Source organism: Hippopotamus amphibius, chromosome 5 (assembly GCF_030028045.1).
Source record: "Hippopotamus amphibius kiboko isolate mHipAmp2 chromosome 5, mHipAmp2.hap2, whole genome shotgun sequence".
In the NCBI taxonomy this organism is placed as follows: Eukaryota; Metazoa; Chordata; class Mammalia; order Artiodactyla; family Hippopotamidae; genus Hippopotamus; species Hippopotamus amphibius.
The window spans coordinates 112,202,948-112,230,929 of NC_080190.1; the positions used below are offsets into that span (position 1 = coordinate 112,202,948).

The 27,982-nt window shown below is 34.4% G+C and overlaps 1 protein-coding gene across 11 annotated transcripts in view; it reads left to right on the forward strand.

Moving 5' to 3' along the window:
* STAU2 (staufen double-stranded RNA binding protein 2) overlaps window positions 1–27,982 on the forward strand; it is a 295,810-nt gene that overhangs the window by 18,336 nt on the left and 249,492 nt on the right. For 5 of the 11 annotated variants that reach the window (XM_057734229.1, XM_057734234.1, XM_057734233.1 and 2 more), the window contains exons 1-2: window positions 10,559–10,704; window positions 21,746–21,905. In XM_057734229.1, the coding sequence (XP_057590212.1) occupies window positions 10,591–10,704; window positions 21,746–21,905 (274 nt within the window). In that variant the 5' untranslated portion in view covers window positions 10,559–10,590. Of the gene's footprint in view, window positions 1–6,096; window positions 6,227–7,564; window positions 7,585–10,558; window positions 10,705–21,745; window positions 21,906–27,982 lie in introns of those variants that run through there. The other 6 variants (XM_057734230.1, XM_057734236.1, XM_057734226.1 and 3 more) reach the window with 5 other exon arrangements.

Consider the following 27,982-nt stretch of genomic DNA (forward strand, 5'->3'; position numbering starts at 1 on the left):
CCAGACCAGGGCTCGAACCCATGTCCCCTACATTGTCGGGCAGATTCTTAACTACTCTGCCACCAGGGAAGTCCTAGAAGGATATTGTTAAAGATTCTAATGACCTTCATTAGGTGGTATAATATAAAGATAGATTGTGATAAGTTAAAGATATGTATTCTAAACTCCGAAGCAGCCAGTAAAATAGCAAAACAAAAAATTATAATTAATAAGCCAAAACATGTAGGTAAAATTGAATATATAAAATAATTAATTCAGTAGAAACCATGAAAAGATGAAGGGAACAAAAACCAGCTGGGAAAAATATAAAAAAAGTAAATAGTCTAAACATCCCAATTTAAAGGCTGAAATTGGATTTAAAAGCAAGATCCAACCATATACTTGCCTGTAAGAAATAGTAACTATAAACACAAATAGGTTAAAGGAAAAGAATGAAAAAGACAACATGCTAACTTTGTTGAAAGAAACTTGGAGTGGTTTTATTAATATCAAGGTAGATTTCAGAGCAAGAAATATTTATTATCTGGGAAAAAGAAGATCATTTTGTAACAATAAAGGAATCTGTTAATTAAGAGGACATATCAATGTTAAATATTTATGCACCTAATAATAGAGCTCAAAATGAATGAAGGGAAAACTAATAGAAATTCAAGGAAACATTTACAATTATAGTCAGAGATTTCAGTAACCCCTCTCAATAATTGATATAACAAAGGGACAGAAAAATTACAGAAGTATAGTTGACTTGAATAACACTGTCAACCAACTTGACCTGGCTGCATTTACAGACAACTTTACTCAAAAAGAGCAAATACACATTTGTTCACAAGTTCACACAGAACATTTACCATGGTAGACTATATTCTGGACCATAAAAGAAGTATCAATAAATTCAAAAGGATTCAACTCATAAAAAGAATCTTCTTAGATCACAGTGAAGTTAAATTAGAAATCATTAATAGAAAGATCCTTGGAAAATCCCTAATTTTGGAAATTAAATAGCATGCTTATAAGTAATTCATAAGTAAAAGAAGAAATCAAAAGGGAAATTATAAAGTATTTTAAACTGAGTAAGAACAGAAGCACAATGTATTAGAAGATGCTGCTAAAACAATACCTAGTGGGAAATCTATAACTCCAAATATCTATATTAAAAAAGAAGAAAGATCTCAAATAAATGACTTTAATTTCTACCTTCATAATGTAGAAAAAGAACAAATTAGTCCCAAAGGAAGCAGAAGAAAATAAATGGTAGTCTGAATAGCTGTATATGTATTAAAGATATTGAAATTGTGGTTAAAAAATCTTCCCACAAAGAAAATGCCAGATCCAGATACTTTCACTGGCGAATTGTACTAAATATTGTAGGAAGAGAAATATCAATTCCACACAAACTTTTCAGGAATATTTGAAGTGGAGGAAATGTTTTCCAAAGACTTTGATGTCAGCATTACTGGGATACCAGAACCAGACAAAGACATTGCAAGGAAACTACAGAACAATACTGCTCACAAACATAGGTACAAAAAATCTGAACAGAATTTCAGCAAATCACATTCAACAAAATATTAAGGGGATAATATGTCATGATCATGTGCGGTTTATCCCAGGAATGTAAAACTGGTTTAATGCTAAAAAAAATCAAATTTTATATATATATATATGTCATTCACCACATTAACAAAGTAAACAGTAAAAAGCACACAGTTGTCTCAATAGATGCAGAAAAATCATTTGACTAATCCAGTAATCATTCCTGATTTAAAAAAAGCCTTCAGTAAGCTAGGAATAGAAATGAACTTCCTCAATATGAAAATGGGCATCCATGACAAACTTTGTTTGCTCTTATTGTACTTATTGGTGGAAAGATTGAACACTTTTTTTGTAAAATTGGAAACAAGTTAGAGATGTCTCCTTTCACCAGTCCTATTCAACATTGTCCCGGAGGTTGTAGCTAGTGCAGTTGGACAAGAAAAGGAAATAAATGGTATTCACATTGCAAAGGAAGGAATAAAATTGCCCTAATTCACAGATGACCTGATTTTCCTTTTTTTTAAAATAAATAAATAAATAAATTAATTAATTTATTGGCTGTGTTGGGTCTTTGCTGCTGCGCATGGGCTTTCTCTATTTGTGATGAGTGGGGGCTGCTCTTCTTTGTGGTGTGCAGGCTCCTCATTGCCATGGCTTCTCTTGTTTCGGAGCACAGGCTCTAGGCATGAGGGCTTCAGTAGTTGTGGCACATGGGCTCTAGAGCTCAGGTTCAATAGTTGTGGCGCACAGGCTTAGTTGCTCCGCAGCATGTGGAATCTTCTTGGAGCAGGGCTTGAACCTGGGTCCCCTGCATTGGCAGGTGGATTCTCAACCACTGTACCACCTAGAAAGTTCGATGACCTGATTTTCTATGTAGAAAATCTAATGGACTCCTACTAGACCTAACGAATAAACATACTAAGATTGAAGGATACAAGATCAATATGCAAAAATTGGTTGTATTTCTATATACTAGCAAGGAGCAACCTGAAAAAAAATACCATTTACAGCAGTATCAAACATGTGAAATACTTATGGATAAATCTAAGAAAGTAAGTTAAAGAATATTGAAAACTATAAAATACTGCTGAAATAAAAGGATACCTAAATAGAGAGATCCATTTGATCCTCATTATTCATGGATTCTGTATTTGTGAATTGATCTTTTTGCTAAAATTTATGTGTAACCCCAAAATAACACTTGCAGTGCTTTTGTGATCATTTGCTGACGAGTGCAGAGTGAAAATTTTATGAATTTATTTATTTTTTTAAATCATTAAGCTTTTTTTTTTTTAATTTATGTATTTAAAGTATTTTTGGCTGCGTTGGGTCTCCTTTGCTGTGCATGGGCTATTCTCTAATTGTGGCGAGCAGGGGCTACTCTTTGTTGCGGTTCGCAGGCTTCTCATTGTGGTGGCTTCTCTTGTTGTGGAGCACAGGCTCTAGATGCCCAGGCTTCAGTCGTTGTGGCTCTCGGGGTCTAGCGCTCAGGCTCAGTAGTTGTGGTGCATGGACTTAGTTGCTCCGTGGCATGTGGGGTCTTCCCAGTCCAGGGTTAGAACCCGTGCCCCCTGCATTGGCAAGCAGATTCTTAACCACTGTGCCACCAGGGAAGGCCGAGAGTGGTGAAAAGTTTGAGTTGCCCTAGGTGCACAATCTGAACTGAGGTTGAACAGGGTGATGCTCTGCTTTCTTGTTTCACTTCTGCTATAAGCAAGGGTCCTTGTCTTGGTTTATTTAGTGCCACATTTTTCACATTTGTGTGCTTTTTATTGGTGATTTAGCTATTTAAAATGGCCCCCAGGCATAATGCCAAAGTGCTTTGTGGTGTCTCTAAGCACAAGAAGGCTGTGATATGCTTTAGGAATAAGGTACATGTGTTTAAATAAACGTCATTCAGACAGGAGTTACTGTTGGCTGTGAGTTCAATATTAGTGATTCAACAGTATAAGTTAAGTAAGGGATCTTTAGCCAGAAACACACGTAAAACAGGGTTATTTATTAATTAACTAACAAAAATGTTATGACCAGAGGCTTACAGGAACCTAACCTTTTATTTCCTTAGAAGCAATGATTCAGTGTTTGATAATTCATTGTTTGTGGGAACATTAAAAAACATAGCTATCATTGAGATATCATCATCTCGACAATGAGCATTGACTATATGTTATGTACACGGGTTGGAAGGCTCAACTTTGTTAAAATGTTGATTTTAACCAAATTAATCTATAGATTCAGGGGAATTCTACTCTAATCCTTGAAGGCATTTTTGCCTAAAATAATTTCATGTGGAATTGCAAGAACTTAGAATAGCCAAAACAACTTTGAAAAAGAACAGTGTTGGGGAGCTAACACTACCTAGTTTCAAGAATTTTTATACAGCTACAGTAAAAATGTCATTGGCATAAAAATAAACAACTGGATCAATGAAACAGAATAGGTAGTCCAGAAATAAGCATACTTACATATAGATAGCTGATTTTTGACAGCTGTAAAAACAATACAGTGGAAAAAATATAGCCTTTTACACTAATAGTGCTTGAACATTGGATATTAATATCCAAAGAATGAAATTGAATCCGTACTTCTCACTGTGTACAAAAATTAATTCAAAATGGTTCAGAGACCTAACTGTGCAACCTATAGCTTCTAGAAAAAAACATAGGAGAAAATCTTTGCGACCTCAGGTAGGTAATGTTTTCTTAGATACAACACCAAAAGCACAATCTATAACTGAACAAATTTCTACATTAGATATTATTAAAATTAAAATCTGCTCCTTGAAAGACTCTGGTAAGAGAATGAAAAGGGATGCCACATACTGGGAGAAATTTTTTGCCAAGCATATACATGATTAATGACTTGTATTTAGAATATACAAAGAACGCTTCAGATAAAACAATAAGAAAAAGAAATGACCTAATTAAAAATATTCAGATAGACACTGTACTTCATAGAGATAGATAGATAGATAGCATATAAACAGATGAAAAGATGCTCAACATCATTAGTCTTTAAGGAAATGCTAATTAAAACCACAGTGAGATACCATTACACACCTGTTAGAATGGCTGGACTTAAGAAGACTGACCATACCAAATGATGGTAAGGCCACACTATGTTTTAGCAGTGTTTAAATGCCAAGGTGGCTTCACTTGGAAAAGTCAGAGATTGTAGGCATGACACTATGGTGTTCTTTGAATCAGGTCCTTGGGCATCTTCTTTCTGTCACAGCCTTGGTTGCACCATAAATACTTTAGAAAGGGCAATAGTAAATAGAGTCTAAGACTTCTAAGACTTACACTGTAAACTGTTTCCAACATGCGGTATGGTTTTGTAAAATAATTTTTTAGATATAAAAGTTATGCATATTCATTATAAAAAAGCAAAACAATGAATTACTTCAAAGTAGAAAGTGAGCTCCCCCTGCTGCCAGATCCACGTCTTTAAAACATGCACGTTTGATTTAAAGAAAATAAGATTAGAGAGTGAGCTGTTAAAACTTTTTTCATTCAACATTTTGTAATGTTTTCCCAAGTCAGTACATCATTCTTTTTTCAAAGTTGCATAGTCCATTGTAGTTTATGTAGCCAATCACTTTTGATTAGCTTGATTATAGTTCTTGCTGTTATAATCTTGCTATGTAGGTTGTCATCATGTATCTTATGTGAGTCTTCCTGCAGTATGAATTACCTAGATGTACAACTGCTGTTTCAAAGATAGATGCAATTGAAAAACTTTAATCAATATTCCCACATTCCCTGCCAAAAAATTTGTACTAATTTATGTTTGTATCAATAGAATTTGCACCCATTTTCACACATCCTTGTCAGTACTTACATGATCATTTTTTTCATTTTATCGGTCTGATGGGGTAAATTGTATCTCATTGTAATTCAAATTCTTATTTCTTTAAACACTAGCGTTTTGAAGAGATGTGTTTATTCAATACATTATATTATGTGAATTGATTGTGCATATAGTTGCCCTTTTTTTCTGTTGGATTAAAAAATTGATTTATATCATTTTCATATTTTATAGATTTTATTTTTATTCTCTTCAGTTTTTCTTCACATGTTGCGAGTGTTTCTTTCCCAGTTTGTTGACTGTTTTTTATGTCATTCATAGTGTGTTCTGCTCTACAGAAGTTTTACATTTTTGTGTTAAATCTGTCAGTTTATCCCATTATGGCTTTTAGGTTTCTTTTCTAGAAAATCCTTCTGTTACGGGATTATGACAGATATTTAGCCAAGTTTTTTTATGCTTTTGTCAAATTTTTATATTCTGCATTTTACTACTTTTGGAATTTATTTTTGTCTATATGAGATAGCTACTGTAATTTTTCCTAATTAACAAGCAGTTATAATAGAGCATGTGGATCCATGGGTGGTGATTTTGCTTGGACAACCTTAGATTATGGTCTCATTTGAGGTTATAAGGTTTGTTTTAGTTACAGCTATGGAGAGACAGTTGTGTTTCTCCTAGAAGGCAAGAACCTGTGGAAGGTAAATTCCTTGCTTTTTTGACTCTGTTTTCTTTCTTTTTATTTTACTTGGGAATTAGGATGAGTCCCTTCCAGTAGCAGGGAATAGGGAAAGGGGAGCCAGCAAAGAGACATAGAAACTGTGTCCAAGTCATTTTCTGGGACCAGGGATGGAAACGGATTCTTCTGTGGAGAGACTTGCCTTGGCAGGTGAGGTAGACAATAATTTACTGGCAGCAGCTCTGGCTGTAATTTAACTACCTTAAAAATGTTGCTACTCTAAGTTCTGGCTTAGGAAACTTTTGGAGTTTTGGTGGATTCTGGTCACATAGCTTTTTTCTGCTATATCCTACTCGGCATTCTGTATTCTACTAATGATTTACTTGCACTTGCCAGAATGTGATGTGTTTAATGTGCTTTCTCTTGCATGTGTGCTCTGGAAAAGCTTGGACTGTCTTTCTCTCTTCCTCCCTTGCTAACTTGGTGAATGCCTATTTTTCTTAACTAATCTAATCACCACCTCTTGAAACCTACCTTTCAACACCCCCTTCACCTAAGGAGTCCATTCTAACAGCCTTGTTGTGGCACTTATCATGTAGTGTAGTGTATTTGTTTCTTTTATATGTCTGTTTTTTCTACCAGACTGTGAGCTCCTTTGGAACGGGGATTTTGCCTGTTGATTGAAAACTGTGAACTGTATTATTTTGGTATATTTTGAAGATTCGGGTCCCAGAGAGTCTAGGACATTTTATAAAAGCAGAATCTAGCTTAAAAAGAGTGTGTCTCTGTTTTGCTGATTGTACATATCCTGTTCTTGTAAGTAGCTATTTTATCAGTGTTACTTATCAAAGTTATGGAGAGTTACATGTAAACCAATTTTATATCAACAAAGGCAGAATATTCCCTAACACAAATATGAGAAATCTTAAATGTAATTTATATCACACTTAGGGATTTTTCAGTGGAAACAAACTTAATATGTTATAGTAAGTCACTGGAAAAAATAATAACAAATACATGCTTTTTATAGAATATTAAAGAATTATATTTGTATAAGTAAAATCAACTTATCCTAAAGAACATTTTAACTTAGAATAGTTTAGCTTAGGAAGCCATGAAAAAAGTTTATAAAATCATATCACTGTATTCATATTTGATGATAGTGTGCTTTAACAGATTATTTATAAGCAGCATAATAGTGAATTCTTATTGTCAGTAGTATCTTATATCATTTCATTCAACCAATACCATAATCCAGTAATATGAAAATGACTATTATTTCTCTTTTACTGTCCAGGAAAGTGAGATTTCAGTACTCAGTACTTCAGTACTCAAGGTTACGTAGATATCAATCAGTGGCAGAGATATCCAAAACAAACTCTTAAATAGATGGCATTTGTTCTCTCAAAAGCAAAGTTTTAGAATTGTGAAATTCACTATCATTAGTGTTATTTACTTCTGAGTAGGTATCTACTATTCCAGCCACCAAATTGACTTGAAGCCTGTTTCAGAATTGCTTCACTGAGGACATAATTAAGTCTCTTGAAAATGTATACTTATGCAACAGTGTACGTATTTCTCACTTTTTGCACTATTGACTTTTCTAAAAAGTAATATATAAGTTAAGTTTATAGATCCCAGTTTTTATAGACCAGTTTGTTTTATAATTTTGTAGATATTTTGTCAAAATTTTGGTTTAATTTTTATATTACTGCTCTTATCATTGAGTTCTGTCAAGTAGCTAATACTAATAAAATTTCAGATTAGAGGAACAGCTATGGAAAATAGAATTTTAGTCATTTTGTAAAATAAAAAAATCTGAACTAGAACTAATTGTTTTTAAATTTACCAACTTTAAATGTTTAGGTATTAGTTATAAAGTTTTATCAAAGTGATATCTTACCTGTATTTTGCACACCTTTCACACCAAAACTTAAATCACACATTAAATCTGTTATTGGATTTCATTAATGGATTCCATGAATCCATTATTGGATTCATGTTATTTTTATGAAGCAGGAAGTTAGAATCAATGGAATATAAGTGTAACATCATGTTATTAGTTCACACTTCCTTTTAAAGAATTTAGATCAGATTTTCTTACCAAGCAACTTTACAGAGCTATAAACTTATTTTAATCACATTTAAACATATTTAAATCCTGTGCTATTAATTTTTGTACTGTAAAAATTGTCACATTATTCTTGCTATGCTCCTAATATTTTTTGCGTTATAGTAGGTGAATATGCAGCATAGCTAAGTTATGAAAATTGTTATAGTAGCATTATAAATGCTATTTTAGTGTTATGCAAAATCGACTCATTTTTACCAGCCTTCAGTATTTTCTCATTTTCATTCTTCTTTTGCTTTTTTGATGCTCAGGTAGCTGTGTTGCCTGTTGTACTGAGTATTTAATACCATGGTATGCAAGGACCAAAACTGATTTTAGTACCAGGTCACCTTGTATTTTATGACTTGACTTTCTGGTACAGTTTATAAAATGTTTATTTGAATGATATACAATGGAATAAGTGAAATGAATATTTCCTCAACCTCTCTTGACTAAATATTCTGCCTTTTTTGTGCTGTTCCAAAAAGTAATAATTGCTAGGTTTATTTATTTATTTATTTTTGGTTTGTAAGCCTCTTTGACTGGTTTAATTGTAGAATTAACTGTGAGCTCTATCGGTCCTATAGTTGATTGCCTAGATTTTTTTTTTAACTTCTACCTTATGCTAGGTTATTTGTGTAGTATTGTTACAAAATAATTTCTTGATCATAATGACTGTGATCAAGTTATTGTACCAAATTATTAGTCCTGTAGAGGGTAAACTTAATTAAAAGTATTAAAAAGAATACTGTTTTCTGCATTAAACTTTGCCATAGAAAGTTTATAGATGTTCTTAAAACCAGCTATTTCCATTTATTTAATGTATTCCCTATACATTGTGACTATAGTTTAATTGAGCAGGAAGTAATCCATTTGCATGTTTTATGCTTAGGTTTTAAAGCATTTTTTAACACTGATTAATGGGAGATGAAAGACTAAAAAACAGTTAAATATGTCTGTAAATGAAATGCAGGAAAAATATAGGAATAATACTGTAGTGTTGGGAATATATTCTCAAGCTATATAATTATGGTAGAATTTAAAGTACTATGCATTTAAAAATCTTAACCTTATAACAACCTGTGAGTTAGTTAAGTAGGATAGATTATTGCCTTTATTTTATAGATAAAGAATAGTAGGCTTAGTAAATTTAAGTAAAAATCATTAAGACATTTCAGGTTAGAGAAAGATTTCTTAAGGCAGAAAAGACATAGACCATAAAAGAAAAAATTGATATTATACATAAAATAATCAATAGAAAAAAGGACAGAAGCAGTTTCCAGAAGAGGAAACCCAAATAATCAAAAATAATATGTTTTGTCAAACATCAGATTGTCAGAGATTAAAACATCTGACTATACTGCATGTTTTCAGGGTTGAAGGGAAATAGTAATTCTCATGCTGCCAGGGGAAGGTAGTTTGGTACAATCCTTCTGAGTGCCGTTTGGTAGCGTGTTTTAACTTATAAAAGTGAAGAATTGGGACAACCTAAATGGCTCTTATCAGTGGGGAGAGGATTAAAAAACTTTTGATAAAATATTGTAATGGAAATTATACATGATGAAGAAAGTTGTGAAAATGATATGTTTATTATATTACTACTTATGTGAACTGAACTGTGAAACCACATATATCAAAGCATGTATTTTTTCATGGATATGCATGCATGCATCTAAATGTATTTTAGAATATCCTAGATGGATATATTTTAAATTCACGTAGTGGTAGTTTCTGGAGAAATAAAGGGAACTTAACTGGACTGTAATACTGTTTTTTTCTTTCTTTTTCTTTTTTTTTTTAAAGTAAGACAAAGCAAACATAGAAAATGTTAATTTCAGTTCTGACTGATAAGAACATGGTCATTTGTTAACTTATTCTTTCTACTTTTCAAAGTTTCATTAAAAAAAAACAAAAAAAAAAGTTACTAAAAAATAGTAGTTGGGAGAGCTAGTATTAAACTTAGGACTTGATCCCCAGATCTAGAGCTTTTTAAATTAATATGCTGCCTCAGAATGAGAAGGAAAAAAGAAAGATCAAATGATAAAAAAGGCAGATACAACTTAGTTTTATAGCAGTAAGAATAAGAATTATGTGTTTATACTAAAATTTCTTGAGAGGAAAGGAAAGTTACAGGGTAAATTAAAAATTATTATAATCTTATATTGTTTTTAACTTTTTAAGCATGCTGTTATCATGTACATGTATAGAGAACAATTTAGGTACTTAGGGAAAAAGTTACCTTAATTAATTTATTGTTTAAAATGTGATACGTATTTCTATTGCATGTAATGGAAGACTTTAGATGATTTGAAATTTTTGTATAAAATTCATGAAAATAGTTTAATCCAAGTATGCAATCTAATTTCAATCTAAAAAGTCAAAACTAGTTTTTCTTCCATTTTGCAAAGTCATTCTTCACAAAAACTTTACAGCCTTTTTATTTACAGCTTCTCTCCAAGATAAAATGGCAAACCCCAAAGAGAAAACTCCAATGTGTCTGGTAAATGAGTTAGCCCGTTTCAATAGAGTCCAACCCCAGTATAAACTTCTGAAAGAAAGAGGGCCTGCTCATTCGAAGGTAAGGTTTCGAAGAGAGGTGGTGAGACATGCTTATCAAAGTCTATCAGATGTATCATCTCAGGTTTTAATTGTGCTTTATTTGGGGGGGAGGGGGTAGTGGATGGCCTAAAGGCTCTTGATTCTCTATTAAAAATATTTTGAAGTTTGTAACTAAACAATTTTATAGCTCATTATGGTGTACAGAGCTCTTTCAGATACAGAACTTCACAAAAACCTTAATGAAATCATGAGGCATGGATTTTTGATTTCCATTTTGTAAATTAAGAAACTCAGGCACAGAAAAGTTAAGTAACTTGCTTTATAGTTTATGAGTGCCAGTGCCAGCACTTGCACATGTATTCTGTGGCTCCCAGGGGTGCTTTTTCCATTATATAGTAACTGCTAACAGAAAAATGGGTACAGAGTAAGATATAACAAGTTACTTAGTGAGACGTCTTTTCCAATATGAGGTTTAATTCTAAGATTTGTCATTTATAAAATTTGTATATACCAGTTTTGTTGTTATCTGTGTATTCATTTATACTATTGTTTTTTTAAATGGAAAATTGCTTTATGTTTTTGTATAGCCTCATACATAATGTTTTTATGTATACATGTTGCAAAGAAATCTATGACTAATGCATTTATGTTTGAGCTCTATTAATCTGTTTTTAAAAATTTTGGTTGTGCACAAATTTCCTTGGCACATTTTTAATCTTGGATTAAAATATTGAAGATTATGAAGATATTGAAGATCATGATAATGATTATAAATTTTTGTATACAATTTGGAAGCAATTGATTCTCTAAAAGTTGTTTAATCTTCGTAAAGCACAGTGTTATTTGTTTTTTAGCATCTCCTTCAAAGTAAGGAAAATAAGATGAAACTGAAATCTGTCAGTTTTATTCTGTATTAGAGGCTTTTATGAAGGATTTCTTGGCAGCACTTTAACTTGTTCATATCTTTTATTCAGAGAAAAAGGTAGTAGCCTTGGTCTATCTGTCTAGTCTTCTATCCTGACCCTCTTTTATACTCGTTAATCCATATCTATTTCATACTCATTCTTTCTGCCCTTAATCATGTTGAACCATTTGCATTTCTTATAATGTCTCATGTTTTTTCACATCTGTCAGGTTTGAACACACATCTCACATCTTTCAAACCTTTGCGAAGCTTCTTTGCTCTCTCCTGCCTCCAGCAGGTCTCAGCTTTCTTAGTTGCAGTTGTTACTGTGCTGTGGTACCATGATATATGTTGGTCATTACTATTGTATGAGACTGCACTTATTCAGGGTAATAAATATTTTATTCTTCTGTAGTTCACGGTTCCTCTAGTATGTGTCCTCTTTGCTTCTCATTGGCTCTTCCAGGTATTCTTCCTTGAGATAGACCCCCAGGTTTGAATTTCATGTTAATAGACTAACCCCCATGAGACATCACAGTAGTCATTTGCTGACTTCTAAGTGATTCCATCACGTTTGTTGTGGCTCACTTTCACTCTCTGACACACATTTTGTTTTAATTTTTGGTGATATCATTGTCTAAATGATGCTTGTTCCAACATGCTGACATTTCAGTTTCTTGCATGTCTCCAGTTATCTTGTCTTCTACTCTCCTTCAGCCACTCATTGCTGTGATCACATTCCTTTTAATTTTATTTTTTAAAAAATTATTTATTTATATTATTATTTTTTTGGCTACATTGAGTCTTAATTGTGGCATGCGGGAATCTTTGTTGCGGTGTGTGGGCTCTTCTTTGCGGCATGTGGGCTCTTCGTTGTGGCACATGGGCTTCTCTCTAATTGTGGGGGTGGGCTTCCCTCTAGTTGTGGCACGTGGCCTCTGGAGTACGTTGGTTCTACAGCTCATGGGCTCAGTAGTTGCAGTGCATGGGTTTAGTTGCCTGGCAGCATCCACATGCTTAGGGATCTTAGTTTCCTCATCGGGGATGGAACCTGCGTCCCCCACGTTGGAATTCTTAACCACTGGACCACCAGGGAAGTCTCCTGTGATCACATTCTTGATTTTGTTATTACCAATAACTGAAAGAGCCTCCATAATTATAATCTCAAGCATTCATTTGTCTCTGACACCTAGTTCATTCCCTCTAGTAGTCTGACTTCAGTAGTCCTTCCACACCACAAATCCATTGATTCTAACACCTTCTTACTGTTTCTCATTTCCCTCAGTCCTCATGTTTCCTTATCCCACTTAAATTCCATATGCTTTGTATGTACCCTCAACTCTTCCCCCCTTCCCGCCCCCCGTTAGTACATGCTTAGCAAAATCCCAGCCCAAATTCCAGCTGTGCCTTCCCTTCTGAGTTACCGATGAACTATTTGTAGAGGCCAGCCCCTTTATTTCTGTACTAAATCCCAACCCTTCTCACCTATTCAAGGTCATTCTTCCAGCTTTCTCTCCCCTCCCCTCCCTTAATTTTCTTCTGTGTCATTAAATTCGCCTTATAATGGACCATGTTTGTCGTGGTCCACATTCTTTTCTCTAGACAATCCCAGATTCCCTTGGGTTTTAAGGAGATACAGAGATCCCTTTGCCAACCTATGCCTACTGCTCTGGGTTGCTTTGGTCATAGACCACACCATTTAGCCTGTTACTTATTTTTAAAGAGTGAGTACTAAAATAATTAGCATATTCTTGAATGGAAGATAGTATTTATGAGTCTAAGTAATATTAATAATTAATGTTAAGATTAATTGGCTAGGTCTGCATCCTTTTTGTGGAAAGCAAAGTCATTTGCACTTATGCACGTCAACCAGTGATTTTAAGTGAGACGTGAAATGTATTTGAATGAAATAAATTCTTATCCCTGGCATGAAAAATTTAAACCTAGCCCCAACTCATTAATTGTCTTGGGACATGAACCAATTATATGGCAATTTCCATATATATGCATGTATATATTTATACACACACACACACACACAGATACACATACACACACATACTTACAGTAGTGGTTTTCAGCCTTGGCTATTCATTGGAATCACCAAGGGAGCTTTAAAAAATACTTACGCCTGAGTCTCACTCTCAGAAATTCTAATTTAATTGGTTTTGGATGAGGCCCAGACATCAGGACTTTTTTAAAGCTCTGAAATGACCCAGATGTGCATACAGAGTTGAGAAACACAGGATAGAGATTAGTGTCTTCAGGGTGCTGTAGAATTGTCTTCTTATACATACTTCCTGAAGGGAAATACTGATCTATCTATGTTCTACGTGCTTTCCTCTTTCCTCCGTTGAGTCTTACAGGATGCGAACAACTTGTAGAACTTCTTTTTTTAAAGTTTAATATTTTTTAAATAAAATTTTAAAAATATTTTATTTAATGTTTTAATAAAAATATTAAAGTTTATTTTTTGTATAATTGCTTTACAGTGTTGTGTTAGTTTCTGCTGTACAGCAAAGTCAATCAACTGTATGTATACATATATCCCCATAGTCCCTCCTTTTTGAGCCTGCCTCCCACTTTCCCTATCCCACCCCTCTAGGTAACAAAGCATTGAGTTGATCTCCCTGTGTTATGCAGCAGCTTCCCATTAGCCATCCATTTTACATTTGGTAGTATGTGTATGTCAATGCTCCTCTCTCACTTCCTCCCAGCTTCCACTTACCCCACCCCACCACCCCCTTGCCCTGTGTCTTCAAGTCCATTCTCTGTGTCTGCGTCTTTATTCTTGCCGTGCCACTAGGTTCATCAGTACCGCACTGTATTTTTAGATTCCATATATATGTGTTAGCATACAGTATTTGTTTTCCTCCTTCTGACTGACTTCACTCTGTATGACAGACTCTAGGTTCATCCACCTCACCTCAAAGAGCTCAATTTCATCCTTTTTTGTGGCTGAGTAATATTCCATTGTATATATGTGCCACATCTCCTTTATCCATTCATCTGTCGATGGACATTTAGGTTGCTTCCATGTCCTGGCTATTGTAAATAGTGCTGCAGTGAACATTGTGGTACATGTATCTTTTTGAATTACGGTTTTCTCTGGGTGTATGCCCAGTAGTGGGATTGCTGTGTCATATGGTAGTTCTATTTTTAGTTTTTTAAAGAACCTCCACATTGTTCTCCATAGTGGCTGTATCAATTTACTTGTAGAACTTTTAATGTATGACTATTAAATAAAAATATTTTAATGTTTGCCTTGTCCCCTTTTGTTTTTATTCTCACTTTTTAATTGAACTCTGAAGTAATTTGTTATATCTTATATTAATGTGAGTTATTATGACATCTATATTATGACATAGAGTGTAAGAAAGAGAGCCATGAATAACGTAAAGTGATATTTTCTTTTTTTTACTTTATTTCGCTATTTTGATGAGTTGTATATATGCATGGCTAAGTGTTAAGAAATTTGCTTTCATACAGACACTTTGAGAAGGTTTACTCTGCAATAGATATCACTGAGGGAGGCAGTATTACCCAATGGCCTTGAAGTGAAGTTTTCTTTCTTTCTCTTCCCTTCTTCCTTCCTTCACCAGGCATAGTCTTTGCCCTACATTATCCAGCTTCTGTGACCTTGAACAACTAATTTAGAATCTAAGCTTCCTCATCTGTAGTTTGAGAACTGTAATACCTGTTCTAGTGTAGTATAATCGAATGATGATTTGTAAATTCTTAGCAATTATGTTTATGTTGGAGGTACCCAGATAATTGTCTCATTGCATGTTAGTTGTATATAGGATTAGAAAATCCTTGGCAAAATGTCTATTGAGTATTTATAATATGACAGACACTGTTCCTTATTGGACCTTTGTACTCTGCTGTTTTCTGTGAGGCCTCTCTTTGTATATTCTGGATTCAAGCCCTTTATTAGATATGTGCTTGGCAATTATTTTCCACCTCTCTGTGGCTTATGTTTTCCTTCTTTTAACAATGTCTTGAAGAGCAGTAATTGTTAATTTTGATGAACTCCAGTTTAATCCGTTTGTTCTCTCATAGATTTTGCTTTTGGTATCGTAGCTAAGAAATCTTTGCCCCATCAAAGGTCATAAGATTTTCTTCTGTGCTTTCTTCTGGATGTTATATAGTTTAAGTTTTTACATTTGGGTCTTATATTTAGGTCTAATTACCACTTTGAGTTAATTTTTGTATATGATGCGAGATATGGAGCAAGATTTATTTATTTATATATTTTTGCATATAGATGTCCCGTTGTTGAAGAGGTTATCCTTTCCCCACTGCATTGCCTTTGCATCTTTGTCAAAAATCAGTTGTCTATGTATATATTTGCTTATTTCTATTCTGTTAGTCGATTTTCCTATCTTTATGCAAATACTATGCTGTTTTGATCACTGTAGCTTTGTAATCTGGTAGGACCAGCCCTCTAATTCTGTTCTTCATTTTCAGAGTTGTTTTGGCTGCTCAACATCCTTTGCATTTTCATATGAATTTTAAAGTCAACTTGTTCGTTCTATAAAACACTTGCTGGGATTTTGAATAGAACTGCGATGAATCTATAGTTATTTGGGAAAAATTAACGTTGGAAAAACTGAGTCTTCCAACCTATGAACAAAGTATCTCTTATTTATTTAGATATTTTAAAATTTCTCTCAACAATATCTTGTAGTTTTCAGTGTACAGGTGTTTCTCATCTTTATATTTATATGTAAGTATTTCATATTTTGGATGCTATTATAAGTGATATTGTTTTTTGAATTTCAATTTATAATTTTTCTTATTAGCATTGCTAGTGTATAAAAATACTGATTTTTTCTCTGTTTTGTATATTTTATACATAGTAGATAATTGAAATACATGTATAACATTTGTTTATAAATATATAAATTTGAGAGTATGCAGAATAAAAGTGCGAGTACAGAAATCTGAAGATTCCAACTTTTTTCATTGTAGGTTAACTTTGATTTATACTATCAAATATTGCTAAAAATAACTGCCTCTCTAATATTGGGAATCTGCATAGTGTCAAAGAATTTAGAAGAGAGAGAAATATATAATTATTTTTATAATACATTAAAAATTTTTTTCTAAAAATGTTTTAATACAATTTTTAAAGGTTACTTTCCATTTACAGTTATTACAAAATATTAGCTATATTCCTAGTGTTGTACAATACATCCTTGAGCCTATCTTACATCTAATGGTTTGTACCTTCCAAAAATACACTGATTTTTGTATATCAATCTGGCATCTTGCAGTCTTGCTAAACTCACTTATTAGCCTTTTTTTTTCCTTTTTTTTTTAAGATCCTGTAGGGTGTCCCACAAGCTTTTTGTGAATAAAAACAATTTAAACCTTACTTTCCAAACTGAATGTATTTTATTTATTTCTCTTGCCTAATTACATTGGCTAGAACTTACAGTGCAGTGTTGAATAGAAGTAGTGAGAGCAGACATCTCTAACTTGTTCTTGACTTTATGGGCAGTCATTCAGGTTTTCCCCATTAATTGTGATGTTAGTTACAGCTTTTTATTTAGATGCCTTTAATCAGATTGAAGAAATTCTTCTCTACTTTTTTTTTTTTCACTGAGAGTTGTAGCATGATAGGTGTTGGTTTTTGTCACATGGTTCTTCTACATTGATTGAGATGGTCGTATGATTTTTCCATTTTCCATCTCTTAATATTGTGAGTTACATTGGTTGACTCTCAAATGTATAATCAACCCTTGCCTTACTGGGATAAAATGCTTGGTTATAGAGTATTATTTCTATATTGATGGATTCCATTTATTAATATTTTGTTAAGGATTTTTATCTTTGTCTTTATGAGAAGTATTGGCATGTAGTTTTGTTTTATTTTGTTTTCCCTGGTAGTAGCTTATTCTGGTTTTGGTATCAAAGTAATGCTAGCTTCATAGAATAAGTTGAGAGGTATTCTTTCTGATTCAAGTTTTGGGAGAGTTTTTGTGAATTGACATTACTTCTTCCGTTAAGTGTTTGGTAGAATTTATCATCAAAACCATCTGGGCCTGGAGTTTTCTTTGTGGGAAGATTTTAAACTACAGGTTCAGTTTCTTTAACACATATAAGGCTATTTAGGTTACCTGTTACTTCTCGAATGAGCTTTAGTACCTGTGGCTTTTCAAGAACTTATGTTGTGGAGTTTATTGGCATAAAGTTGTTAAAGAATATTCCCTTGTTGTCTTTTTAATATTTTAAGAATCTGTAGTGATGTCACCTCTCTCATTCCTTAATTTGTACCTTCTCTTTTCTTCATGATTAGTCTGCACAGAGGTTTACAAATTTTATTGATCTTTGCAAAGTACCACCTTTTGGTTTTATGGATTTTTTTCTGTATTGTTTTTCTGTTTTTAATTTTCTTATGTTTGCTTTTACCTTTATTACTTTTTTCCTATTTACTTCAGATTTCATTTACTCTTTTTTCATTTTCTTCACGTTAAAGCTGAAGTTAACTTATTTGAGACTACTTTTCTGGCGTAGACATTTAGTGCTGGAAATTTCCCTTTAGTACTGTTTTAATAGTGTTATCGTTTGAGTTGTAGTATTTTCATTTTCATTCGGCTTAAAATACTTTCTATTTTCCCCTTTGATTTCTTTACCCATGGGTTGTTTAGAATGTGTTATTTAGTTTTCAAATATTTGGAGACTTTCCAGAAATCTTTCTGTTATTAGTTTCTAATTCAATTCGATTGTGGTCATAGAACATACTTTACACCACTTGAATCCTTAGAATTTGTTATGAACAATTTTAAAGTTCAGAATATTGTCTGTCTTGGTAAGTATTTTGTGAGAAATTGAGAACAAATGTATATTTGTTCTTTTTGGGTAGAGTGTTTTAAAAACTTTGCAGTCAGGTTATGTTGATTGATAGTGTTGTTCAAGTCTACTGTATTCCTCCTGAGTATCTGCTTGCCATTGTTATATCATTTATTTAGAGGGGCATTTTGAATCTCTGACTTTAATTGTGGATTCTTTATTTCTCTTTGCAGTTCTGTTAGTTTTTGCTTCATGTATTTTGAAACTCTGTTATTAGTTGCCCAAGTGTTTAGGATCTTTAATCCTCTTCTTGATTAATTGGCTCCTTTATCGTCATGAAATGACCTTTGTTTTCACTGACAGTAGTCTTTGCTCTGGAATCTACTTTATCTGATGTTAATATAGCTATTCTAACTTTTCATTGATTTGTATTATCATGATATATTTTTTTGTATCCCATTGCTTTTAAACCATGTGTCTTTATAGTTGAAGTGCATTACCTGTAGGTAATAGTTGGATATATTTAGATTTTTTTTTTTTCCAGTTTGACAATCTCTACATTTCAAATGGGGGCATTTACACGATTTTGTTTTAATTTTCACAACCTTTCTCTGTGTTATTACCCCAGTTTCACTAAAGAAGTAAGAAAACAGAGGGAAAGAATAAGTAACATCCCTAATGTTACATATGGTAAGGGTGGATCTGTGACTTAGACTCATAAACAGTATGTCCCAGGACTCCTACTGAAAATTTTTAAATTTTTATTGTAGTGGGACTCTTTTTTTTTTTCTCCCTAGTTTTACTGAGATATAATTGACGTATAATGTATTAATTTTAGGTGTAGTGTAGTGGGATTCTTAAGAAGTTTTGGAAGAGCAGAGGATTGACTTGGACACATTTGCATTTTATAGAACATTCATGTTGATGATGACGTGGCTTGCACGATCTCAGATCCCCAACCAAGGATCAAACCTGGGCCCTGGTGGCTGTGAAAGCACCGAGTCCTAACCACTGGACCACCAGAGAATTCCCAAGATGGATAGTTTGAATGGGAAAGTCTTATATTAAAGGAATGTTGTTAGGATGATCTTGTAGTAATTTAGGAGAGAGATACATTAATACTCTTCACTGAGACATTAGCAAAGAATACAAAGAAAGGCCAGATCTGAAAAATATCTTTCAAGTTGAATCATTTGGATTCAGGGGAGAACGTAGAGAGAAATGGAGTAGATAAAGAAGGCCAGTCAAAGATGTCTGGCCTGTGAGACTGGAAAAGGGGTGACATATGGGAGAATGGGAGGCAGGAAATCTGAGTTTATAGGGGCCTTAGACTAAGGTGGTGACAACAGAAATGGCAGGGGACAGTTTTGAGGTGTTGTGAAATAAGTCTTAGGAAGGCAAGGATAAACAAAGAAGCTGTTGAGGTTTTGAACCTGAATTAATGGAAGAATAATGGATGGAGCATTCTGGAGTGTGAACTGATTTGGAGGAAAATGGGAGAGAGAATGTATTCTTTGTGTTATATACTGTAATTTGAAAACCAAAAGACCTAGTCATTGAAAAATTATTTTAAAATCAGGTAATGATATTAAAGATATGTTTTAGGTAAAAATTTCAAACTGAATCAGAATAAAAAAATTATTCACTTTTAACAGATATGTATATATTTTGAATTTCAAATGATGGTAAATAGTTTCAACTCTAGTTTGAAAAATTGAAAACCTACAGGAAAAATAGGAAGAGCAATATAATGGATCTTTCACATTTATTAATCATTAATTTATTTACTACATTGCTACATTTACTTCTTTTCTTACTCCTTCTGCATAGATATATACTTTTTCCTTGAACAATATAAAAATAAATTTCAACTATCATGATATTTTATCCTTAAATATCTTGTAAGACCAAAGACATTCTTCTTCATAACCATACTATCATCACTCAAGAAACTTAAACTTGACTGAATATATTATTTAGTATATAGTGTATAGTCAAAATACCCTGGTTGTTCTCTAAATGCTCTTTATACTTTTTTGTCTTCCCAGTACAGATCCAATCAAGGATCCTACATTGTACTTTATTATGTCCTTTCATGTCTCTTCAGCATCCTTTAATCTAGACAACCCCCATGTATTCTTTTGTTTGATTTTTTTCTTTCATAACATTGACTTTTTTGAAGAGTTTAGGTTAGTTGTCATAGAGAATATACCATAATGCAGAACTGTCTGATTATTTCCCTATGATTAGATTCAGGGTAAACACTCTTGGCCAGGAATACTACATACTTTTCATTGGATCATGTCAAGAGGCACATGGTGTCCGTTTGTGTGATTATTGATGATGCTAACTTTAATCACTTGGTTGTTAAAGGTATTTTCTACCTGATTTCTTTCCTGCAAAGACACATTCATTTCTTCATAATTAATGAGTATTTTGAGGTTCATACCTTGTACAAAGTAGTAAGCTGTCTATGGAGTATAACAGTGGACTGTGTGTGTATCCTGTAATTTGATCCTAAATTTTAAAGATGAACACAATAGGTTTTTGGATGCATATGGAAATGTGTAAATGGGATGTTAGGATGTGCCAGGGGAAGGGTGGGTGGGAAATGAAGATGGACAGGTAGCTCCGTTGGGCCATGCTACAAGAGGAACAACAATCGAAGGTTTTTTAACCTGGTGTTGTTTGGAGTGATGCAGTTGGATTTGAGTTTTATAAAGATAGTTTTAGCAGCAATCAGTTGGGAGATTATTACATCTAAGCTAAGATGATGAAAGACTATATCCAGTGCAGCAGTGTCACTGGCAGAGAGAGGAAGGGGATTTAAGAAGTATTTATGAGGTTAAAATTGACTGAATATGGTGACTGGTTAAAGATTGGTTGTGGAAGATTGAGAGTTTCTTGGTGACAGAATATTTAATAGGACTTCCTGACTCATTGACTAGAATGTGCTGAGTATAAAGTGTAAGGAATTACATTTTGTAGAAGTTATAGAGACAGGACCTTTTGGATTCTCTTACAGTTTCTCTTACTCTTTGTTCTTATCCTACTTTTTTGAGGACTATTTGAATGACATTAACAATATGATTCCATTTAGGAAAGCTGTTTCTTCTTGATATAGTCTATCCAGAATGTACACTTAGAGCTGCCATTAAGCCTTTGGATAGAACAGAATTTAGCACAATCTCTTAAAATTCTTTTACTGGTTAGGATAAGATTTTTGTTGCAAATGATCTGTAAGCTCAACTCTAGCTCTAAAATTTTGATTCTGTGGTGTATCTATTTTCTCTCAGACACCTCATTTTATTTCCTAAAAGATTTCAATGTTTTCTTTGTCTCTTTATGTTTTTCCAAGATGTTCTCAGTGCAGCTGAGTCTTGGGGAGCAGACATGGGAATCCGAAGGGAGCAGTATAAAGAAGGCCCAGCAAGCCGTCGCTAGCAAAGCTCTGACTGAATCTACGCTTCCCAAACCAGTTCAGAAGCCGCCCAAAAGCAATGTTAATAATAACCCAGGTATGGCCCCGACTTGTCCTCCCGCTGTCGTCTTCTGCATGTGCTGTCCTCTGTGTCTTGCTTCATGCAGGCCCGTTGCATAGTCAACAGGTACTAATAGCACAGATGGTAAAGACAGCCGAATAATAAGTGAGAGAGTGAAGGAGGCAATTGTCATTATTTTAAAAATTTGCTTTAGTGCATACTGTAAAGGTGCATTATTTACTTTTTTTAATGTGAGAAAAGGACATTTGGATGCAAAGAACAGAAAATAGGACTGTGTTTTCTTTCTAAAGCAAAGATAGAAATGATTGCTTTCTCTTTCTAAATATATAATATATAATTTAATAATTAAAAATAGTTATTCTTTATCTTAGTTTAATAGAAAATTATAAAATTAGCTCTAGTCATCTTATTATTTTGTTCGTTTGTGTATAAATGGTTGCCATTTACATTCAGAACCATTTAATATTTAGAACATTCATATGAAGTTTAAGAAACCCACAAATCCCAAGAAAACCCCACCTGTGTGTAATGTACTACTAAGTAAATGTGTGCTCTAAGAATAATTTAAAATAGTTGTTCTAAATTTTAAAAAGTTGTTCTGACTGCATACAGTACCCATAGCCTTATGTGTCCAGTTGTCTGTTGGGAAGAGTAAACCTACATCGGACACAGTGCATGAATTGGTAGCATCAAATTAATAAAGTTCCATTAATTTAGTGCTAGCCCTACATCTGTTTACTCATCTGCTAGCTTATTAATGCAGGTGTTGCTTTAGGTATTTTTGTGATGGAGTGAAAAAAGACATTTTGTCTGCCTGCCAACAGTGACTCTGAGTCTATTTAATTATAGTCCACATGCTTACGCTCGTAATCAGGTCAGACACTTCTTTCCCGCCTGGCACGTGCTAGGTAGACAGTGTCCTCTTTCGAGGACTGCCCTTTCCAGAGCTCCGTGACTTTCCTAATACTAGTCCTTTTGCATCTGTTCAGCTGATTCCAGTATTCATTAAGTATGGGTAAATAAGCCAAAATATTATTATAATAAAGAAAAAACCCTATTCAGCTTGAAGCTGGTAAGAGGCTGTCAACTTTTTTAACTTTAAAAACTCTCTTCAGATTACTAGTTGATCATTAGCACCACACCACTGCCTCTATTTATTAAGCATTTGTGTTTTTTTTTTTTTATAAATTTATTTATTTTATTGGCTGTGTTGGGTCTTTTTTTTTTTTTTTTTTTTTTGCTGTGCGTGGGCTTTCTTTTTAGTTGCAGTGAGTGGGTGCTACTCTTCATTGTGGTGCACGGGCTCCTCATTGCTGTGGCCTCTCTTGTTGCAGAGCATGGGCTCTAGGCGTGTGGGCTTCAGTAGTTGCAACACATGGGCTCAGTAGTTGTGGCTCACGGGCTCTAAAGCACAGGCTCAATAGTTGTGGCACACGGGCTTAGTTGCTCCTCGCATGTGGGATCTTCCTGGAGCAGGGATCGAACCCGTGTGCCCTGCATTGGCAGGCAGATTCTCAACCACTGCGCCACCTAGGAAGCCCTAAGCATTTGTTTTAATATATCTGAGAGGTATAAACCATTGTCCTTTTCTGTGAGGCTTTTAGTCATTTACATAAGACACGTAACTCAGTGGTAAAGATTAAGTACCATGTGAGTAATAACAGACGTCAGTATTGTAATGATAAATACGGACTGAAGTAGTTGAGGTGAGATATAGGGCCTGAATAGAGAATAGGCAGTTATAGAGGAGAGGAAAGAATATTCCAGGCTGAGGGAATACTATGAGGAAAGGCATTGGAATAGGAATCTGGAAGATGGATTTGGCAAAAAATTTTTTTGTAGATGTTTTTTAATTAGAGCAGGTAAGTGGCTGGTAAGAAATAAGACTTGAGATGAAGTTAGAAAGCAGATTGTGATGGACTTGAATGCAGTTTTAGGAGATAAATTTTATCTGTAGTTTGGAGGATTAATTTTTTTTTAATAAATTTATTTTTATTTATTGGCTGTGTTGGGTCTTTGTTGCTGCACACGGGCTTTCTCTAGTTGCTGTGAGTGGGGGCTGCTCTTCATTGTGGTGTGCAGGCTCCTCATTGTAGTGGCTCCTCTTGTTGTGGAGCACGGGCCCTAGGCGTGTGGGCTTCAATAGTTGCAGCACATGGGCTCAGTAGTTGTGGCTCATGGGCTCTAGAGCACAGGCTCAATAGTTGTGGTCCACGGGCTTAGTTGCTCCGCGGTGTGTGGGATCTTCCTGGAGCAGGGCTCAAACCTGTGTCCCCTGCATTGGCAGGCGGATTCTTTACCACTGCGCCACCTAGGAAGTCCATTGGGAGATTAATTTTTACGGGCAGGTGGATGATGTGTTTGAAAGAGCAGTTTAGGAAGTTGAGTTTGACATGTGACTGGAAGGGGGACAATACTAAAAGCAAAACCAGTTAGGAAACCACTGCCACAAGTTATGGGTAAAGAAAGAAAAGAAACTCATGTGCATGGAATGCTGTAGCCCCTACTCTGCTGGAATGTTGACCTGGCAGTCGGAATGGACAGAAGGACAAGTGTTATTGATCCACTGGCGGAAGCCGTGCTTGTGGACCAGTCCCCCAGGGCAGATGCTGTGAAGCAAGAACGGTTGTGTACTGATCTTTGGGTCAGGTCCACTTCCAGGGGTTATAGCAGGAGGTGAACTAGCTGAGGAGTCAAAGGAAGGAAGCAGAAGAGAGTCTGAAAGGCCAGTGGAAATAAGAGTTTCCACCATTGAATGTTGTAGTGAGCTGATAGAATGAGTAGATTTGGGGGTAAAGTTTTACTTATTTTTATTTTTTGCATGACATTTTATACATTTATTTATTGCTGAGGTAAATTTTTAAAGTAAAATATGACATTCTGTACTGGCACGTGCATAAGTTACGATTGTAGAGCCTTGATGGTATTTTGCCGTGTGAAAGCTTTACCACAGTGCCTCAGAAGCCTCCCTCATGGTAAACAGCTCCAGAGGGAAGCACTCTTCTTCTCTCTGTCATCCTAGATTTGTTGTGGCTGCCTCTTGGAATCATGTACCATACTCTTTTGTAATAGCTTGTTTTTCTCAATGTCGTGTTTGTGAGACTTATCCGTGTTGTGTGTTAACGGTATAGTATTTCTTTGCTATGTAGTATCCCATTGCATGGATATACCACTGTTTACTTAGTCATTATACTGGTGGGTGGACATTTGGGTTGTTTGCAGTTTTGGGCTGTTAGAAATAAGGTTGCTGTGAACATTCTTGTATGTATACATTTCTGATGGGGATGTAGCTAGGATTGGAATTGTTGGGTCATAGGTTATGCATGTGTTCAGTGTTAATACACAGTGTCAAACTTATCATGTTTCCCTCCCACTAGCAATATGTGAGAGCTTTCCACATGCTTGTCAACATAGGATATCTTCAGCTTTCAAAATTTCTACCTATTCTTCTGGGGTTATAGTAGTATTTCATTGTGGTTTTAATTTGCATTTCCCTATTAATTAATTAAAGTAAGCACGCTTTCATATGCCTGTTGGCATTAGGATCTTCTCTCCTGTTGATATATTTTTCCTGTTAAAAAACTGCATTGTCTGGTTTTTAATAATTTCAATTTTTTTATTGACTTATAGGGTTTTTACATATTCTGGATTGATGTCCTTTGTCAGATACATGTATGGCAAATATCTTTCCATACTGCTAATGGTGCATTTTGATAAACAGAAATTTTTATATTAATGAAGTCTAATTTATTAGTCTTTCCCCTATGGTTAGTGCTTTTTAAAAATTGAAGTGTAATCAACACATAGCATATTAGTTTCAGGTATACAGCATAATGATTTGATATTTGTGTGTGTTGTGAAATGATCACCATGTCTCATTAACATCCTTCACCATACACAGTGATAAAATATATTTTTTAAAAAATTTAAAAATTTTTTGTCTTTTGGCCATGCTGTGTGGCATGTGGAATCTTAGTTTCCTTACTAGGGATTGGACCTGCATCTGCTGTGTTGGAAGCTCGGAGTCTTAACCACTGGACTGCCAGGGAAGTCCCGATAAAATTTTTTTTTTCTTGTGATGAGAACTCTTTAGTAAACTTCAGTTAACTTAGCACTATTTGTTGAAAAGACAATTCATTCCTCTCTGCACTGCAGAGGAGGAGAGATCCAGTCCTGACTTCACAGGAAGTAGATGGGCCTTAAATAGTAGTTACATGCCAGAGAGGAGTTAAATTTAATACAGCATTGGTAATCTGCCCTTTAATGAGGAATGTATCATAGCACTACTTTGCTTTCTCCTTCCTCTAATTTAAAAAAAAATTTTTTTTTTAGAAATAATTTCATATATATATATATATATATATATACATTTTGTAGAAAGGGTACATAGAGCTCCTGGGTACCCATTACCCACAAATGGTTAACATTTCTGAACCATTTGAGAATAAGTTATGGACATGGTGTCCCATTACCTTTTATTCCCTAAGTACACAGAGACTGTCCTATTGGGAAGTTAACATTGATCTGGTATCACTGTGTAATCCACAGACTTCAGTCACTTCACTTATGGTCCCAGTAACGTCCTTTGTAGGACCAACATCTTATCAGGATCATGGGCTTACTGTTTCTCTTCATTCCACTTCAATATGGAACAGTTCCTCAGTCTTTGTTGTCTTTTATGACCTTGACTTTTCTACACATCGTTTGTAGAATGCCCCTCACTTGAGTTTGTCTGGTGTTTCTTCATGCTTTATGCATTTTTTAGCATGAATATCACAGAAGTGACCTGGGCTCATCTCACTGTTTCATATCAGGAGACACATGATATTGATTTGTCCCATTAGTGATGACTTTTGCCTCTTGGTGAAGAGTGTGTCTGCCAGGCTTTTCTTTTGTAAAGTTAACTAATAAGTACTTTTTATTATTAAGTAGTGTAATTAGCAAGTATTTTTTGAGGAGATACTTTGAGACTGTATGAAGATTCTGTTCCTTATCAAACGTTCTTTCACTTACCAGATTTGCCATCCATTGATGATTCTTGTCTGAATCAGTGATTACTCTGAACATTGCCAAAGGATGTTTTTCAATTCCATATTCTTTTTTGATTTATTAGTTGGCATTCTCCCAAGAGCTTTCTCATCTCCCTGGTTTTTTTTTGTTTGTTTATTTATGTCACTGTAGACTCTTGGATTCCTGTTACCTACAGGCTTATGATCTCTGACTGTCATTATTTATTTTGATGCTCAAAATTGCCCCAAATTTGGCCAGTGGTATGGCCCCTTCAGGTTGACTCCTGTGTTGCACAGATATTTCCTCATCATTCTTTGGGCATTTCTTTCTGGCATGGTAAGATGTTCCTAGGTCATCTTGTAATTTCCTTGCCCTGGCTCCAGTTATTTCTTCAGGAGCCCTGATTGACTGATTAATCAGTTCATTCTTCAACAAATATTTTTTGTATGACTGCTGTGTTCCAGGGACTATGTTCCTACAGCATTGTTTCTTTAAGTGTTAGCAATATGTTGCTCCTTGAAAACTAGTTGTGGCATCTTTTTTAATCTGTCACTTAGTAGGAATCCACAGTTGCTATTATGTACATTTATATATCTAATTAATTAGTCTTTTTATTTTTGTCATTGGTAAATGTAGAAATTTCCTTTAATGTGTCTAAAAACTGATATATGTTTACAGTGTCAACTTTATAGCCATAAAATACATGAGGATTCCTGTGTAATGGTTATCTTTATGCAACCTGGGTCCAACCCTCACATGTTGGAAACAATGGTACTTAGCATTTCCTAGAGGCAGCTCATAGTTTGAAGTTATTCTTTAAATGTTTTCTGTGAGAGCATTGCTATGTAATTAAGTAAGGAGAGGTGTGCACATGTGGAGATGTCAGTCTCATGCTGTAGGAAGCAGACAGAGCACTTTGCTCTAAAAGAGCTGAAACCTTTTCTGCGTGGTCTGTGCTTTTCTGTTTCTCTTCTGCTTTCCTTCACACCACCAGCTTCTAGCATTTCTATGAAGCAAATGTACTGTAGCCTTACTTCCAAATGAGGAATCTGTATGAAATTATTTCTTTATTTAAATGATAT